Raw genomic sequence first — 17,285 nt, 5'->3', positions numbered from 1 at the left:
GTATCTGGAGAACACAGGGCCTCAATGCTAGAGAGCCTTTATGAGGGTCACTTCAGGGTGTATCTTAATTTGGCAGTGATCTGGCCTGAGACTGACTGGAGGTAACCAGGCTCAGTTTTATACGGTTAGATCTCTAGTATAAGCAACCTGGGAAGGGACTCACTTTGTTCTAGCCAACAGTTCAGCAAATTGGTATAGAAGGAATTTCATTCGGATCTTGTATCAGTATTTGTTAGCATCATCAGTATTATTTAAGAGTTAATGGACGTGGAATCCAAGGAAGCCTATCAGGACCGGTAAGAGGCATAGCAGGGGGAAATGTAGTGTAGTGCAGTTGTGGAGATGTCACTAAAGGCAGGTCTTGTCACGTAAGAGTCACAGATGATGATGAAAGAGAAGGCTAAGCTTGAATTCCAAATCCTGCGGGACTTTTCAACGCTGGCAGTGGGAAGGAACGTGTGAGTTGTTTGAGGAGCTCATTTTTCTTGGCAGTCAACAGGACCCCCACAGTGCTATGATTTTTAATGAGTCCCTTTTCAGAACACACATTTAAAATGAATACAAACCCTTCAGTCATGGCCATGCAGTCATCCCTACTGTTCGTCACAAGCTAAACCTGCATCCAGCAAATGGCTGCTCCCATATGTAGCCTTGTTTGGTTCCATGGGAGATTGCCAGAAGCAACAAAGCAACAATTTACTGAATCTGGTCCCACACTGACTTTTCAAGCAGTTTACTAAGACTTTCTCATAGCATCACATCTGTCACTGATAGAGGCACTGCTGAGATGCCATTGAAAAACACTCTTTAAAAAAAAATAGAGCATAAAGTCATAATGGGGTTGTCATGATGGGATTGAAGCAAAAGAGGTTGGATCCGTAACTTCTCTGACACTGACCCTGCTTTCTGCCTTAGTGAAAGAAGGTGGTAGTGGGTAATGCTCAGAGAACACTGAACAGAAAATGTAATGCAAATGTAGTTTAATGCTTGTGGTTATCGAAAATAATAAAGTAATTAGCATTAGTTCTTATTTTTAATAAGGTTCTCTTCATTTGTTGTAAGGATGACTCAACTGAGACTTGCAGGACTGGGTTTAAAATTCTTTCTCTATTCCCTTAGCTACTTAAGAGTTTAAAATTGGATTATAATTAATTAATTAATTAATTATTTTTAAAGGGATATAGCTGCAAGGAATTGCCTTTTGACCTGCACTGGAGCAGGACGAATAGCCAAAATTGGTGACTTTGGGATGGCCAGGGATATTTACAGGTAAGTGAAAGGCTGTTTGTCGTATGAATAACTGAGTAATCATCATCAATTTCAATGGTTTGAATTGCCTCATGGAATTTGAAGCAGCTGAATTGTCTGTTACACGTCTGAATCTGATTTCCAGTTAACTGACTGGAGTTAACAGACTGTAAATTAATACATATGCCTACTGGCCAATGCACTTCAATTGGCTTATTCCAGACTGAGCCATAGAGAACACTGCAAACACATGTGGTTGCTAAACTAAACACAGGCAAATTTATTGGATAGCTGACCACATGCCATCTTAAACTAATAAATAAATAAATAAATCCATAATTCTAAATTTATGATGTCAAGAAGATTTGCTGTATCAATGCCCTGTGCAAAGCATCAGCAAATTTGATTTCTTCAGCTATGAACCTACAACATCCTCAGTCTCCACCCCAGCTGCAGCCATGGTATAAAATGCTGCTCAGAAGTACTATTTGTGTTGATGTCTCTCTCTCATTTGGCCCCTGTTGCTGCAGCCACTCTCTCCAGCTCCTGTTGCTGTGGTGATAGGATCTTTTATACACCTCAGCCCTTTCAGACTGTGTGACATTCTGCATGCATTTAATCTTTTCCAGAGCAAGTTACTATCGCAAAGGAGGAAGAGCTATGCTTCCTGTCAAGTGGATGCCACCAGAAGCTTTTCTAGAGGGTATTTTCACCTCCAAGACTGACACCTGGTAAGAAATGTCTATTAATGAACTCTGCTACTCACTGATAAGGGTCCAGATATTTACTGCTTAAGAAAAAATGTCTGTTCAACAGAAACCCTTAAAGATATCAGAATTTCCCATGTCCTAAAAAGAAAAAAAAAAAGAAAAAAAAAAATATATATATATCTTCCCTCTGCACTAACTATGGCTAAAAAATTCCATGTGAGAATTTAAAAATCTAATGTAAATGGAGGGCACAACAAACAGCCATAGATAAATGCAGCGTATCATAGAAGGGTAATCAAGAAGTACAAAGAGAAGAAGAGTCCCAAGAATTCTCAGTTAAAAATTCAGACAAATGCATAAAATACAGGCCAATACCATCACACGCTTCCTTCTGCTGTTAGTATCTGCCACTCAAGTTTTTATTGGTGGCAAGGCCCACTCATGCCTCTTGTATACTCTCTATACCATGCAGCATTACTCTTTTGTATCATTTTTTTTCTGTTATATATAAAGTGACAGCAGATCTAAGTAGAAGTCTTTGCTGGTTGCTGAGGAAACAATATTTATATACTGACTCCTCATGCAACCTGATCTTTCTTTAAAATGAGCTCCCCCTCAACAGTGACACATTCATGCCAAGGTGCTGGCGATGGAAGTTTTCCAGTTGCTTAAGAACGCCTCTCTTCCTATACAGTAGATTCTTCAATATACTGAACTGAGACATTACCTTAAATGCCACACTGACCCAGTTTCCTGAAGTTGCTGGTGATGCCAGAAGACAAGGGATTGTGTATCAGAATATAACTGTGAGCAGCCAGTACTAAATATTTTGAAGGAAGGAGTTACAGTTCCTGTAATAGGCTGTTAGAAGCAATGTGCATGTACTGACAATTTCATCCACCTTTGCAGCAAATATTGACTTGTCAAATTCTGTCGCTACTGAAGTCCTTGCAGAACCCTCTTAACTTCCCTGGGTCTAAACTGTTAGTTATTTTCTGTGGCACTGCCTAACTGACCTGTAGATATGGAGGAAAACAAACAAACAAACAAACAGAGGAGAGCTACAATATCATAACACAAAAAAATAGATGTTGCAAAATAGATGTTGCTGCCTTTCAACTTGGTCTTGGAGGACTCTGACTCTTGTTTTTATTCCTGAGCACCCTCTCCCCAGACACTGATTCAAACATCTTAAGTCTTTCAAAGTAAGGTGAGAATCTCCATGCTAAATGTAATGGTTCTCCTTTTCAGTTACACCATGCAAAGGGTTGTGGCATTTTCTGTTCTAGAAATAACAAATGCAGCAGAAAGAGCAACTTCAGAATTATTGAAATATGCTGAAACCTCTGCAAAGCTGCTTTTGGAGCTTGAGCATGGGTTTTAATCATTTTTTTTATATCAAGGTTGGCTTATAATCATGTTAATTGCACGTTACTATGGTTGTCCTACAGCTTCTAAAGGTTGTTGCTGTCATTTTACTTTGTGGAGCACAAACGAAACCTAATTGGTACTGTTGGCTGGTTTCTGACATAGGTCCTTCGGTGTGCTGCTCTGGGAGATCTTCTCTCTGGGCTACATGCCCTATCCTTGCAAAACCAATCAGGAAGTGCTGGAGTTTGTCACCAGTGGAGGAAGAATGGACCCACCAAAGAACTGTCCAGGGCCAGTGTAAGTATTTCCTCACTCCTTCAAGTTAAGGGATAGTGGATACCAAACAGGTTAGAAGGCAGCTAGACACCTTCAGTCAGGGAATGGTGATTGCCCCAGCTACTACTCAGGTATTACTGCACATTTCTTAAGCCACTGCCTCTTGCACACAACTTAGAACACTGCAGGATTTGCTATAAGTAGTGGTCCCCTAATGACTTGGGATCCAAGGACACAGAAATGACGTATCTACTTTTGCTTTCCTCCCTAGAGCCATGTACTGAGTGCAGTTCTTCTGGACCCATGATCACTTCATACTGAAACACGTTTTTCATAATTATCTTTCTTAACTGATACTTTTCTATTCCTCCTTCATTTTAAGGTACCGGATCATGACACAGTGCTGGCAGCACAGCCCAGAGTACCGGCCAAACTTCTCCACCATCCTGGAAAGAATCAAGTATTGCACACAGGTATTGGCCCGTGGTAGGCATATGGATGATAATCCACAGAGTGCCAGGCACCCAAAGACACCAGTATTAGTGCACTAAAACAAGATTACGACTCCTGACAGACCGATCTAATTGCTTTCCCACCTGTGATGGTGCTATTGGCTCACCTGCTCTTTTCATTTATGTTTTAATGTATCCTAGCTCTCCCATCTACAATGCATCTAAAATGAATGTATATTGTAGCAAGTGGCTAGTTCCAGCTCTCAGCTTGTTCAGGAGCAAAATGTCCTTCATTTTGTGACGGAAAGGTACTCATGTCTTTCAAGGTCCATATTCTGACCTTGTCTAGCGCTTCTTGAAAGCCATGGCTGAACTGGTACGGGGGTGAGGGGGAGATGGCACAGTGAGTTCACCATCTGGTAGCATTTTTACAGCTAGACTCCTGGATCCAACCTGCCAGAGAACAATACAGACCCGGTGACCCCCAGCCTAGCTGCTGATTTCAATAAAGTACAGCTGCTATTCAAAGGAAGCGCATAAACAAGAGAGCATTTTTGCATGTCCTAACAGCACGCAGCATGCTTATATGATGTGCAGGAATATTGACCAAACCTGATGTCAGTCTCTGCCAGAAGTTGTTTTTTTTTTGTTCTCACAGCTATTTCTCTGAAAATGCAGGTGTGTCAGTCACCCTGAAGGTGCTCAAATGGTAACACTTTTTGTGCAATCCTCTCTCCTCTAGGACCCTGATGTGATCAACACCGAGCTGCCCGTGGAGTGCAGCCCAGCACCAGAGGATGAAGGGAGCACGGTTATGCGCCCAAACATTTCCAGTGGGATGGTGCCGCTGCTGGTGAGCCCTTCTCTCACACCTCAGACAACACCTAAAATGCTGGAGTCCCACCATGCTGGGCACAAACTTGTACAGTGTCCACAAGAGCTACTGGTGGAGAACCTGAGCAACCGGACTGCTCGAGGACCCAGCCTGCCATGCCTCAGTGATTTCAACAGTGGGTCCTGGATCCATCAGACTTCAAACCAGAAGTTAGAACTCAGCAATCCACCAACCCACAGACTGAAGAACAAAACAAAAAACCTTTGGAACCCAACCTATGGATCATGGGTGCTAGAGAACATCTGTCACTTGAGCCCCACCTCCAAGCTGAAAGCAACTCCAGAGCGAGAAGATTCAGGCTTTGATGGGAACTGCAGCTCTTCTCCTAGTTCTCGGGCATCTCCAGCATCTCCAAGTCGAAGCAACTGCCCTCACTTGGATATTGGTGGGATTGAACTGGTGAAACTCCAGACTTTCCCCTGTGGCAATGTAAATTATGCCTACGATGATCTGTGCTATAGCACTGACCACCAGCCATCAGTTTTGGCAGGGGTCAGAGCAGCTGTGCTAAGGAGCTCCAGTCTGCATACAGATGAGAAGCCTTTGTACAAAACAGAGAAAACAGCAAGAGAGAGGGACTCTGGTCTGTCTTTGTCAGATGACCTGAATGTTACACCAGTATAACAGAAAAGATTCTTCCAAAGATCAGGGAACATGCGTGTCAGGAAGAGCAAACTTGAACTGCTTCCTATTTTATTTACCTCCTCCATTTAAGTTCTTTCAGATGGGTGATGTTTCAACATCAGCAATGATCTGCTTCTTTCTTCTACCTGCCAGATTCCCAAATCATTAAAGACAGTTGCATTTCTATTTCTGTCCATCAAGAGTGTTCCACTGGACCAGCTTAGCTATGGAGGACAAACGGCATTGCTGCTCTGATTCAGAATACAACACCTAATGGAAGAATTCCTCCTCAATCTGCTCAGGTGAAAAGAAACAGACCTATCATCCAACCACAGTGTTTGGATGAAACAATGACCAACAGAGGTTGCCCTTCTGACTTATGAAACCAAAAATGCATGCTGTGCCAGCAGCAACCACCGTGCAAAGGCTTCTATATTCCCTAGAGCTTTTTGCCATCCTGATGACTTGCTAATGATGCTCATGCAGCAACAGGGATGTAAATAAATAGCAGCTACATTTGCATCTGTTTCATTAGCAGACCATGTGGAAAAACATGAAGCTACTGCTCAAATTGGAAGCAGCAGGAAGAATGAAAAAAAAAATCCAGGATCCTCTGAGCATGTGTTTTGAAAACAAGCAATGAAGAGGAAAATACATTTACTATTAAAAAAAATAGTTGGAGTTGATGGCATCCATTTGAATAGTGAAGAAAATATGCTGTTTACCTCATGGTGTTGAGTTCTTCACAGCTCCTGGTGTGGAAGGGGCAGGTGGTTTTCCAAGAAAGGGTGAGCTGCATGGGATGATGAAAAATGACTGTCATTATCTTTAATGGACTTTTCTTGGGATGAACTTCATTTTTGTAAGTACTTCAATATACAGCAGTAATTTCCTGTGCTATGTTGATAAGCATTAAGCTGAAGTTCTAGGGTAACTGAGTAGTGTTTGGCAGGCTGGAGTTGTAATCCGTACACCTCTGAGGTAGGAACCGGGGTAATGCAAGGGGGTGGGGGTAGAGTGAAGGGGAACCCATTTAGTGCAAGCACTACCTTACAGTGCTCCTTCCACAGCAAGACAGAATAGCTCAACCACTTGAGAAAGCTAAAGCCATGCCTTGGCTTCACACACCTGAGCAGACTGTCATTTCTTCTAGCCTTTGACTTGCTGGTTAAGGAAGCTGTTGTTTGTTCTGAAGAGAGATGATTTCTAAGGCTTTCTTCTGCTGTTTAGGGTCTAAACTGATGTTTACTGGTTAATGACTGCAGAACAAGGAGACTGAAAAAGTAAATCATTTTGTTTAAGCCAGAACAGTCTCAGAAGCATTTTGTCCTCATCCCACTACTGAAGGTTGCACTACCAACTTGCGATGGCAAATTACGTGCTGCCTTCACAGGTAATCAAGTTGTATACCACAATGTCAGTTGTAGACTGTCTTGCTCTCTTCTGAGGGAAGAGGTGCCCTGGTGCAGGCGTCGTGTGTGGTGATAGCTGTATGCACAGTCTGAAGATGGGGATTGGCAGGAGTTTGCTTTGATCACAGATTTCACATGCTCTGCGTCATTCAGGGGTGGTCACTGTAGATGTGTGGTACAGAACAGCACAGAGTGAAGTCTGAATCCACCTCTTGTCAGTGAAGTGCACACCTTCAGCTCAGGTTTCATGCTTTGTCTGGCTTTGTATTTGCTCCTAGCTTCCTATAGTTCTATACATACGTCTGGCTTTAGAATGAGTAGTTTTATATACTCTCATTTCCAGATCTGATTGGTGATGATGGTACCCTTTTAACAATGACTGTATGGTATGGAAAAAATCCCATATCCATGTTGTGAAGTGACGGGTGGCCAGGGCAGCTACTTACCCTTTTGGCTCATTGCCTGTCCTATCTTAATGGCCAGAAGCTGCTACAACCAGGCTAGATGAGGCAGAGTTAGCAGGAAATTTGCGTACTCATTCTTTCCCCCTGCAGAGGCTAACATTTTTGGTTGTATCTCAGGAAGGCCACCTCTGCAACCTGCTTGTCAAGAATAAATAGACCTAATTTTAGCTAGTTGGATTAACACCAGCTCACCTTCAACAACCTTACCTTTCGGTTTATGTTAGCCACGTGGTTTGTGCTGTAGTTGTTTTTCACCCAAGGGTGAGCTATCAAACTCACCAACTGTTGTGAGTGGGCACCAGCAACTCGGGCCCTTTCTCCCTGCGTATGAGATAAGACTGCAGCAGAGCGCAGTGGTCCTAGCTCAGCCGCAATGGATGTGACTTGAGATCACTTTCCAGCACTTGTTTGTAACAGGCTCTGCTCTGAGCAGAGCACTGGTGGCCATGACCATGCTTTTGCAGATGAGTGGCAACTCTGCTTTGAGTTCTCCTTAGCAGTCACCATGGGGTGGAGTGAAATATGGACTTGTTTAGAAGTCATAGGAAGTTGAGAATTGTACCACCTTTTCTTCCTGTAGACTTTTTATAAGGTAGCAGGCAATAGACATTTCTTAAACGTTTATGTGGAAATTATTATACAATAACTCTAGGATTCCAGCAGGAAGCAGGTAAGATCCCTACTCTACATGGTTACCCACCTTGAGCTACCATTGTTTTCCCCATACGCAGAATTTGCTTCAACTTAATTGAATTTAGAAAGGCAAACAGTGATAAAATGAGGTAAGATATTGAAAAATTAAGTGAGAAGATAGTAAAGCTGGAACTACAGTTTTTCTACTATTCACCAATGTGAATAGTAGATGTGCAAGATTTATGTGTCACTCTCCTAATTTTACTCATAAAATTTGAGTTTGTCAGCCCGGCACTTTAGACAACATACGTGTTTTTACTGAATAGTTGAGTTAATGTGCTTAATTACAGGAAGAACAGAGAAAAAGCTGTGCTGAGCCACAATAAAACTCCATTGAGCCCAGTATGTTATCTCTGAGACTGACCAACAGTGGGGGTGTTGAAGGGCAACCGTAAGTGTATAATGAGTGTGTAGTGATTATTTCCTACACGTACTTTTCTGGTTTACAACAGCATGCAGCTCAGGGATGTACTGAGTCAGATGCAATGTCCTGCAACAAGACAGAACATCGATCTTCACGTACTAAATGGGCACTGAAAGAAATAGCTGGGAATTTTAGAAGAAATTACGTTAGCAACCTGCATTTTTATATGCTCTTAACTCCCTCAAATGGAAATAAAGGTAAACAAACTTTGGTCAGTATAGTTGCCATGAACCTTTGACCCGTAACAGTTTTTCTGTATCTGATCTCTTAGCTACTTTATAAAAACCCCCACAATAATGATTTTTAATGAAGATAGTGAAGGAAATAATAATATTGCTCCTACAGTGATGCTGAAATGCAATATGCTGTCCAAACCATATTATACTACAGCCTTCAATTTCTACAATTCTGAGACTGACTGTTCATACAATCACAGATTTTATAGTGTCCAAATTCTACCATTTCAAAACACCATTTGCTTCAAATTGTTTTTTTAGGAGACGCACCTAGTGCATAATGAATGAGCTGAATCCATATTGTCAAGGTTAGATTACTTTTTCAATTGAAAGCAAAAAACGATTTTGTTTCCTAGAGAAGTGACGTGAGCTGTCGACTGGGATTAACCCGTACTCCATATGAGAAGTCTTCCAACAGTTCCCCACTAGAGAATCAGCCATCTATAGGAATATAATATTTTTTTCTTCCTGTTGGGTGTCTGTGTTTTAACATACTCTATCTAACAGTTTATTTTTAGGTGTGTGTATGTATAGGTGTTTTTTTCTTTTGGATGTTAGTACTTTATGTTGCTTCATACAGCCTCATCTCTACTACCTTTTAAAGAGGACTGTATAAGGAAAAAGATGAAATAATACTGCAAATTTCAATTTGCCTTTCTCTTCGCACATTTGTTGATACTCTTGCTTCCCATTTCTTTAGCTTTTTTCTCATCTACTTCAAGTGTTTTGCATCTTCATTTTCCCTTTAAGCAGACAGAACTTTTAACTGTGCATAGATTTAAGGTGTCCCACTTGTTCATACCCTTTTCCTGAGGTACATGTAAGTTCTCTCCTAATTTCCTAACAGTGCACAACTGCCCAAGACAGCTTCACAAGTATAATTAAATAGTTACAGGCTTTTCCAAGTGTAACTTATTCCACCTCCAAGACCCTTCCCCTCCTTACCTGAAAGAGAAGAGAACTGCTGGGAGTCCGGTCTTCCCCAAAGTATTTGCATCTCCTCAGCTGTGTCAGGCAGGGCTCACACTTCTGCAGACCCTCGAGCAGCTGAGCTGTGCCAGACCCTGCAGACGCAGGGTTCTGGCTGCCTACAATTTCCAGTCCGATGCAGACACCTTAGGCATGGTATCACTAACATGTCAGTCTCATCACATGACATTTTCACTGAAATGAACTGGTTTTGATTTGTTATTACCTCTGAACAATGCCGTACTTCTTGACAACTTACCTTTTTGGGTGACTACTGTACACAAGTAGATGACAAGCCTGCTTCTATGCAACTTAAATTTGGACAAATGTACACTTTATATTTGCAACACAAAATAAAGAGACGCTAGTGGTGACTGCTTGTTTCCCTCTACGTTAAATACACTTTGCACACAGGTGAGAGAACCCAGTCTTACTGAGAAATGTTGCCAGTCCAGGAGGACTGACTCCAGGAACAGAGCACTGCTTGCTCCTTGCTGCCACACAAGACCACCCTGTGGAAACAAATGCCCTGAGTGTGCAAAGTGCCTTTTGCCGCATTATTTTTAAATATACTGGAGGAATGGGATTCTTGAGACAGAACTTACCTCCATGGAAGCTGTCAAACGGAGTGTGGACAGGGCTCTGAAGCACATGTTCCAAATGGCATTGGGAACCAAGTTCCAACGTTAGCTTCTAAAGGTCTTAGAACCAGTTTTGTTTTAGGAAATATTAGATGCTAAAGACTAGAAGCAGTCTTTGCCCTTTTTTTCCTTCAGTCTCATTTATTTATTAGCATACACACTTCAGAGTAACAAACAGTCAATACAGTCAATGTCAAAAGTGACCATGGTCAGCATTGCATTGTAGTGTTCAGAACAGATGCACTGTGGATGATACAGGCCATTTGATCTCAGTACCATAACAAATAATAACAACAGCAATACAAAAAAATAAAAAATAGCAAGAGCCCTCTGAGATACTTAAGGGTTTGGTCCAACTCCCATCAAAATCTTTCGCTATCACAGGAACTGGATCAGATGGTAAGTGAATATTCCACATGTATTAAATAAAGAGGGATTTATCTTGTATCACTTTGGTTAAATTTAATCCAAATTTATATCTGGGGGAACCTTACTTAACACCTATCATTTAAAAACTTATCTGATGCATTTGTTTGTTTATTTCTATACTGCACCTTCCTCCAAAGAATCTCACAGCATCTTGCAAGCAATAATGAAATACAGCCTCACACCATTCCTGTGAGGTAAGTACATACTATTCCCATCTGTAAAATGGGAACAAAACTGAGGCCTAGGATAGTTATCCAAGGCCAAAAAGCAAGTCATTGTCAAAGCTGGGGCAGAGAAGTCCTAGTGCTAGCTTCACACAGGCATGCAGCAGCTACAGTACCGAACATCTGACGTACTGAGCATCTAACTAGTGAGTTTAATGACCTTGGTGCCTAACTCAGAGGTTAGCTGCTCAGCACTAAGGTGCCTCTGGACCAGCATATCTTACCATGCTGTGGAAACGCATGTGATTTCAGCATCTCCAGAGTGAGGCAACACCTCAGCAGAAGCATTAAAGAACTGTGTTCTAGACTTGTATGTGAGCAAGTGCCTTGGTTGTCATGCATCAGCTCTATACAGTAAATGCCTGTGCAAAGGCACCATGTTGATCCTCCCATAAATACAATCTTGTTCAAGGCAACTTACCCCATAGTAAAAGAAAGCTATGCTGCCTCCTCACAGTAGCACATGCGTGTACACACTGGGACTTCTGCTGTGAATCAAGGTATCTAACTTACCCTGTGATAATTTGCTCGTAGGCACCTAGCCTCCAGCCCCTGAGAGCTCCAGTCCTCATTTGCAGTCCTACACTTGGCATTTGCTAATGAAAAGCTTCCTCCTTTTCGCTTTTCCTGTAACAGCAGCAGAATGTTAGATTGTGGTTTCTTCCTCTCTAACCCTTTGACAAGCCAAAGGGCCCTTTCAAAACAAACTTGCTAAAACTATTTAGCATCTAGAATGGGTTTCCAGAGCAGGGACTGCTATAGCAGAGGTTTTCTATTTTTCTGACCTCTCCAACTACTGCACAGCAATAAAGCACTTGCCATGTTTTCCCCCAAGACTATATACTGCAAACCATCCTTTGAGGTGCTAGCAGCAGTCAGTTTTTTTGGAGCTACTGGTACCATACTGCTTCTACTTCTCTTTTAAAACTGCACATTAATTCTAAAAGTTTGTCTCAAAGACCCAAGTAACATTTGAGCATCAACTAACTTTTACGTTCTACATCCTCCTCCCACACCCCACCCCCAAAAATAAGTTGTACTGGTACAAAAGGTTCATACATGTGATAACAAAAAAAGAAAGAATTCATCTCTAAAGGGTAATTAGGCAGACCACTAATGAATTGTATCACCTTAACAGTCTCATGTCTAACTTCTCTAGTTTATTTTTCCCCTCTCTGAAATTGAAGTCTTATACACAAGGTCTTGTTATTAAAGTCCTCTCCTGTAAGACCCATTTACCTCCTTTTCCCTTTAAGTATTGCTAACTGATGGTTTGTTTACCTATTGGCTGCAGGAAAGGAGGAAGTTGTTTTTGTTTTTTTTTTTAATTAAGCGTATGAAAGTCATCACAGATTGATTTGTCATCTCATAGCAATTTCAAAGTTAGGAGGCATCTGGAATGCTAATATGTGTGCTTGCTGTTGAAGGCTCACCACAACTTTAAAAAAAATGCATTAACTCTTTGAAACAGCTAATAAAAAACCTGAAAAAGTGGAAAATTCATTAGCGTACTATCATGAAAATAAACCCGAGAAGGACTCTGGGATGCCATAGAAGAAACTTGTATTTGCAGTGAAATGCCAAAATTACCTGTGTCAAACAATTTCTGTTTAAGGATGCAATGTCTCCATGCCTCACTATTTCCCACAGTATACCCACTTTATGCCCTCTAACTTTCAGGCCACAATCAAGATCGAGTTTTAATACTGCTGTTTTGTTTAGAGGTGATGAAAAAGGTATTAGAGCTGATCGCTTAGTACAGTAGTGTGCTATCTAAAGTAACTCTTTTGTGTTGTTTTTTTATTTTTTTTTATAAATTCTTTTAGGCCCGTCAATATTAATTACAAATGTTATAGCTGCATTTCATGCCAGAGCTGGACTGTACACGTGTGGGTTTTTTTTTATGCTCACAGTCATGAATTACTTGAAATAGCAGTTTCCCAAAGCACAGAGTTACCTTCATATATCCTAAAGTTCTTGGAATCGCATCCGAGGACAGGACACTGGCAAGAGAGAGCAATTTCTGATCAATATGCATTACCAGCTTAAGATGTTAACAGGGAATTAATCAAATACTAATATAAGTCTTGTCCTCATTTTGGAAACTGCATTATCATATTATTTATTCATATTATTTATACTAAAACCTGGAATGTGAGTGAACAGGTGAATACTGATAGTATTTATACTGCTACTATTTAAAAAACTGTTCAAGTGGCTAGAGGCAACCAACAGCAATGGTAGGTGAAGCCATTAAAAGAAAATGCATCATTTCAGTATTTCTGGATTTTAATCTAAACACTGAGGTTGTGCCTGGGCCACAGTGAAAAAAAACTAAGCACAAGTGGCCCTGTGATTCCAGACAGGGATTAGGGGATGTGATGCATTGACATTCCTCCTCCCAAACTGCCCTGAGTTAACAGCTGATACCTTGGAGAAAGGATGCCTGGGAATTGTCATTAGTGTAATGCTGTGAATGCAGAAACATTACCTTCCTGATCACTGCTCCAGTCTGTGCACTTACGTGACAGCATCATACTTGGGAACAGGAATATGGCCAAGAAGTCACCTCTTTCATGTGCATTAGAAGACAGTCAAACTATGATCTGAAGAGATCACAGTGGTTGCTGGCTACCTAGTGCGTGCAGGTGTGTGCATGTGTAGGGGCTTTACCTTAAAAATAAACAGCCTTGAAAAAAACCCTTGGTTCCCCAGTCTGTGTGCCAGAGTGTTATTACTGATTTTCAGAACTGCAGTTCAGCTACAAGAGGCCAAACTTGCCAAGCTAGGCACTTTTCCAGCAGCCCACCCAGTCTGAAAGTCAAATGTTTTTGGAGACAACAGTCTGCTATTCTCTCCCTAGAGTATCTGTAATCTCCTGAGAGGCTACATAAAAACCAAGGCTGTTCTTGGACAGAAGTGAATTGAGGCTAGGGTGGGGAGAGGACTGATCAACAGCAGTTACCACATCCAGCTACTACAAACTGTTGTCTCCCTTTGCTCCAGGTTTCTTCTGATTATCACCAATCTCCACCTTGTGCACACCTATAACACAATGCAGCAGCTGTTGTTGGTCCAACCTATAGTATACACAAGAGCAAGGAGACTTGGAATTAGGGGAAAAAACACTCCTGCTGGTTTCAATACTATGCAGTTCCCTGAAAAAATGTTATTCCTACCCTGAATCCCCAATCACTTGCTCTTGTTTACTAAGAGGTAATCCGGAGTCCCATCTGTTTGCCAGAAATCAGAATCATTCTGGTTTACCATACAGACCTCTTGACTCATGCTGGTGTGATTCCTGAGTACGGAGACCTTGATTCTCTGAAGACCAGCCTGAAGTCAGGCTGGTGCAATACAGACCAATCTGGAGTTAGTTACTTAGGTTCACAGAGGGCTGATGCAAATGTCATTTTGATAACTAACTGCTGGGCTCTGGAAGCAGTTCCCTCTGCACTGTGATGATCTCAGGAGTTTGGAGGGAGTTAAAGAGGTTTCCTTCCAAATGATTCCAGTAGAGCAGAAAGTTACAAAGCAGCCCTGTAAGTTTTGTGCCACTCTCAACTCATCTTTCAGTGATGCTCTCCAAGATGCGAATCAAATTGTCCAATCCCAACAGGTACCCATCCTCCCTATTGCCTTCTTGCCAGGGGATCCTGTGATCCAGTGTCTGCCCATCAGGGAGAAGGGTGGTCTTCCCAAAATCAATCAGCCACACATTCGCATTCCCACTGCCATCGTGTACAAAAAGTAGTGAGCTTCCAACGACCTGGAAGGCAGATTGAGATGATGTGGTTAAAAACACATCTTTATGTCCCCCCTGACACTTACGCTTCCAAGAAGACAACCTCCTCAGGTGACCTTCTCACCTGGGACCCATCAGACTTTGGGACTGCACTGCTTGTACATTGACAATTTGCATGCCCCATTTGCATAACAAAATTGATCAGTAACATAAACAGGCACCTTGGTAGCAAAAAGGACCCAGTAGACAGAGGGGAGAAAAGCAGTTTGCCAGCTCACTTGGCAGCAGATCTCAATTTGAGCGATTCAACAAAAGCCAGTAACTACTTTCAAAGAAAGACCATGACCTATGATTAATAAAATTGCCTCCAGTGACAAGTGGAAATCAGCAAGGTAAAATACAGCATTCCCAGTGGAACACACTGAAATTAGAGAAACCACAGGAAACTGGCACTAATAAACCATTCCCAACTGTGGCACAGAGCTCTAAGTGCTGGGATATTATAAAGTTGGAGGATTTATTATTCCTCAACGGGTTTATTCTTCTGTATTGTTGTGATGGAGGCTTTGAGGTACCTGTACTGTTAACACAGATTAGTTTTCTTCTACTACAAACTCCTTCCTACTAATGCAGGGGCTATTCTGAAGTACATCTGAATGGTAAAATGAAGCAGCAATGCACCTTAACGGAGCATTACACTCACTGCGCACCTCATGTCGCTTGAAGAAGTCCGAGGATTCAAGAATGATATGAATTTCCTGCAGACGCTTGAGGTATTTTTTCTGGAGGAAGAGGAGAGAAAAATATATAAACAGTTAGGGAGAGAATGAATGAGGATACCCTGCTCATGAGAATCAATATAATGAAGAGATCACACTAATTTTAGGCTAGGAGTCCTTTAAAACAGAGCCACCATTTGAAAGTCGATCTGAAAATACACTTCAATAGGCTTCCATAGTGAAAGATCAGAAGAGTTCCTCTGCTGCATCAATTACACCAAATGTACTTATCTGTCTTGCTTTGGATGCATGGATACATCACCTGGATGCAGAGCAGACTTTTTTTTTTTAAAAAAAAAAAAAAAAAAAAAAGAAGTTTCAAGCAATGAAAAATCTTTCAATTTACCATAGTAAGGAGAGAGAAGGAGCTCCAAACATATGGGGGGGGGGGGAGGGAGGGAATATAAGGGAATATTCAATGCATAAAGCTCTAGCATGCATTATTAATGGTGCCCTGCATTACCAAGCCTGCTGGCTCCTGAGTCTTCCCTCTTAATGACATCTACATCACAGCAAAACACTATGACAACCCTTGAAGTTCTGAAGACAGGAGACACATTATACCATCTACAACACGCCTGCTGTGCTTCCCTTGAAAAACCATGAACTCCTGAATACACAAATTGCTCTTTGAGGCAAGCCTCACACATTGGAGCACTGCCAGCCACCACTCTCACTTCCTGTCCCCATGCTCTGTTTTTATCTCTTCTAAACTGAATTCCCAAGTCACGAGCTCTTCTAATGCCCCAATACTTGCTTGGACAGCATTGTCCTTCTGATGTATTTCACACTCAGGGTGGAGACTGGTGGCAAGCCACAAGCTAGCTTTTCTGACTGTCTGGTAGCATGAGGAACCCGAGGTTGGCATGGCAAGAGCTGCCAGGATGGGCCTCAGCCAACCATGTCTCCATGCCCAGTCCATCTGCTGAGAGGGACTAAAAGTCTAATCATTTTCCTTTTCGGTAGTTTAATCCATCTTGCTCATATCAATGGAAGTATGGCTGTCAAGCAAGTTGAATTGATCAAAGATTAGTCAACCTGAAGAGTTCAGACTCACCAGAATAGTTGTGTTGCCCTCAATGAATTCCACAAAAACTTGGAGAACTTGCTCCTGTGTCTTTGTAGTTTTGAAGTTTGTGTTACATGTTCCATCTGCCTTCTGCACAAAAACAAAGAGACAATTTTTACTACACATATCACTCCTCTCATCAGTCAATCCTCTTGAACCATCAGCAGCAAACCTCTCACTAACCAGATGAAAGTAAGTAGTCAAACAGGAAGAGAGAAAATAAAGCAGGTGGAAGAGAAAAGATACAAAAGCTGATTGGACAACATTAAATGGCACTTCACTTCCTGTTGAGTGCAGTTTAAAAAAAAAAAAAGACAAAACCAAACAACTCATGATACTACCAGCCTGCAGGAGGGTTTTCCTCACATCTCAGTAGTAGCAGTAGCGGTGCAAAGTTCAATGGGGCAAACCACAGTGACCTCTTTAGTTGTCTGCTCAGCTAGCTATCTAGCTTGGTGTAGCCAAACCCCGGCTGGGAGGTGCATGGGGACATTTTCAAACCCGGTTTTACTTATTTTTTTCCTCCTCTATTTAGTTGGGTTTTGTTGTTTTTGTTTTTCAGTGTAGAAACCAAAGAACTGTGGTTAAGACTCGGTTCCTTTGCACATTAATATGACCTAGAAG

General features: G+C 41.7%; 2 protein-coding genes across 2 annotated transcripts in view; one reads left to right on the top strand and one right to left on the bottom strand.

Annotated features, from left to right (window-relative positions):
* LTK (leukocyte receptor tyrosine kinase) overlaps positions 1-10,148 on the top strand; it is a 156,508-nt gene extending 146,360 nt beyond the window's left edge. Inside the window, exons 25-29 of the mRNA XM_068684266.1 lie at positions 1,177-1,269; positions 1,878-1,979; positions 3,492-3,626; positions 3,988-4,078; positions 4,800-10,148. Of these exons, the coding sequence (XP_068540367.1) occupies positions 1,177-1,269; positions 1,878-1,979; positions 3,492-3,626; positions 3,988-4,078; positions 4,800-5,576 (1,198 nt within the window). The 3' untranslated portion in view covers positions 5,577-10,148. The remainder of the gene's footprint in view (positions 1-1,176; positions 1,270-1,877; positions 1,980-3,491; positions 3,627-3,987; positions 4,079-4,799) is intronic.
* A 2,705-nt stretch (positions 10,149-12,853) lies between these two features.
* Positions 12,854-17,285, bottom strand: part of ITPKA (inositol-trisphosphate 3-kinase A) — a 36,911-nt gene continuing 32,479 nt past the window's right edge. The window contains exons 5-7 of the mRNA XM_068683885.1: positions 16,650-16,751; positions 15,524-15,595; positions 12,854-14,837 (exon numbers count right to left, since the gene is read on the bottom strand). Of these exons, the coding sequence (XP_068539986.1) occupies positions 14,634-14,837; positions 15,524-15,595; positions 16,650-16,751 (378 nt within the window). The 3' untranslated portion in view covers positions 12,854-14,633. The remainder of the gene's footprint in view (positions 14,838-15,523; positions 15,596-16,649; positions 16,752-17,285) is intronic.

The sequence above is a fragment of the Anas acuta genome, chromosome 5 (genome assembly GCF_963932015.1).
Source record: "Anas acuta chromosome 5, bAnaAcu1.1, whole genome shotgun sequence".
Taxonomy (NCBI): Eukaryota; Metazoa; Chordata; class Aves; order Anseriformes; family Anatidae; genus Anas; species Anas acuta.
The sequence above is the reverse complement of the archived record's forward strand: the minus strand, read 5'-3'. Positions and strand labels throughout refer to the sequence as shown.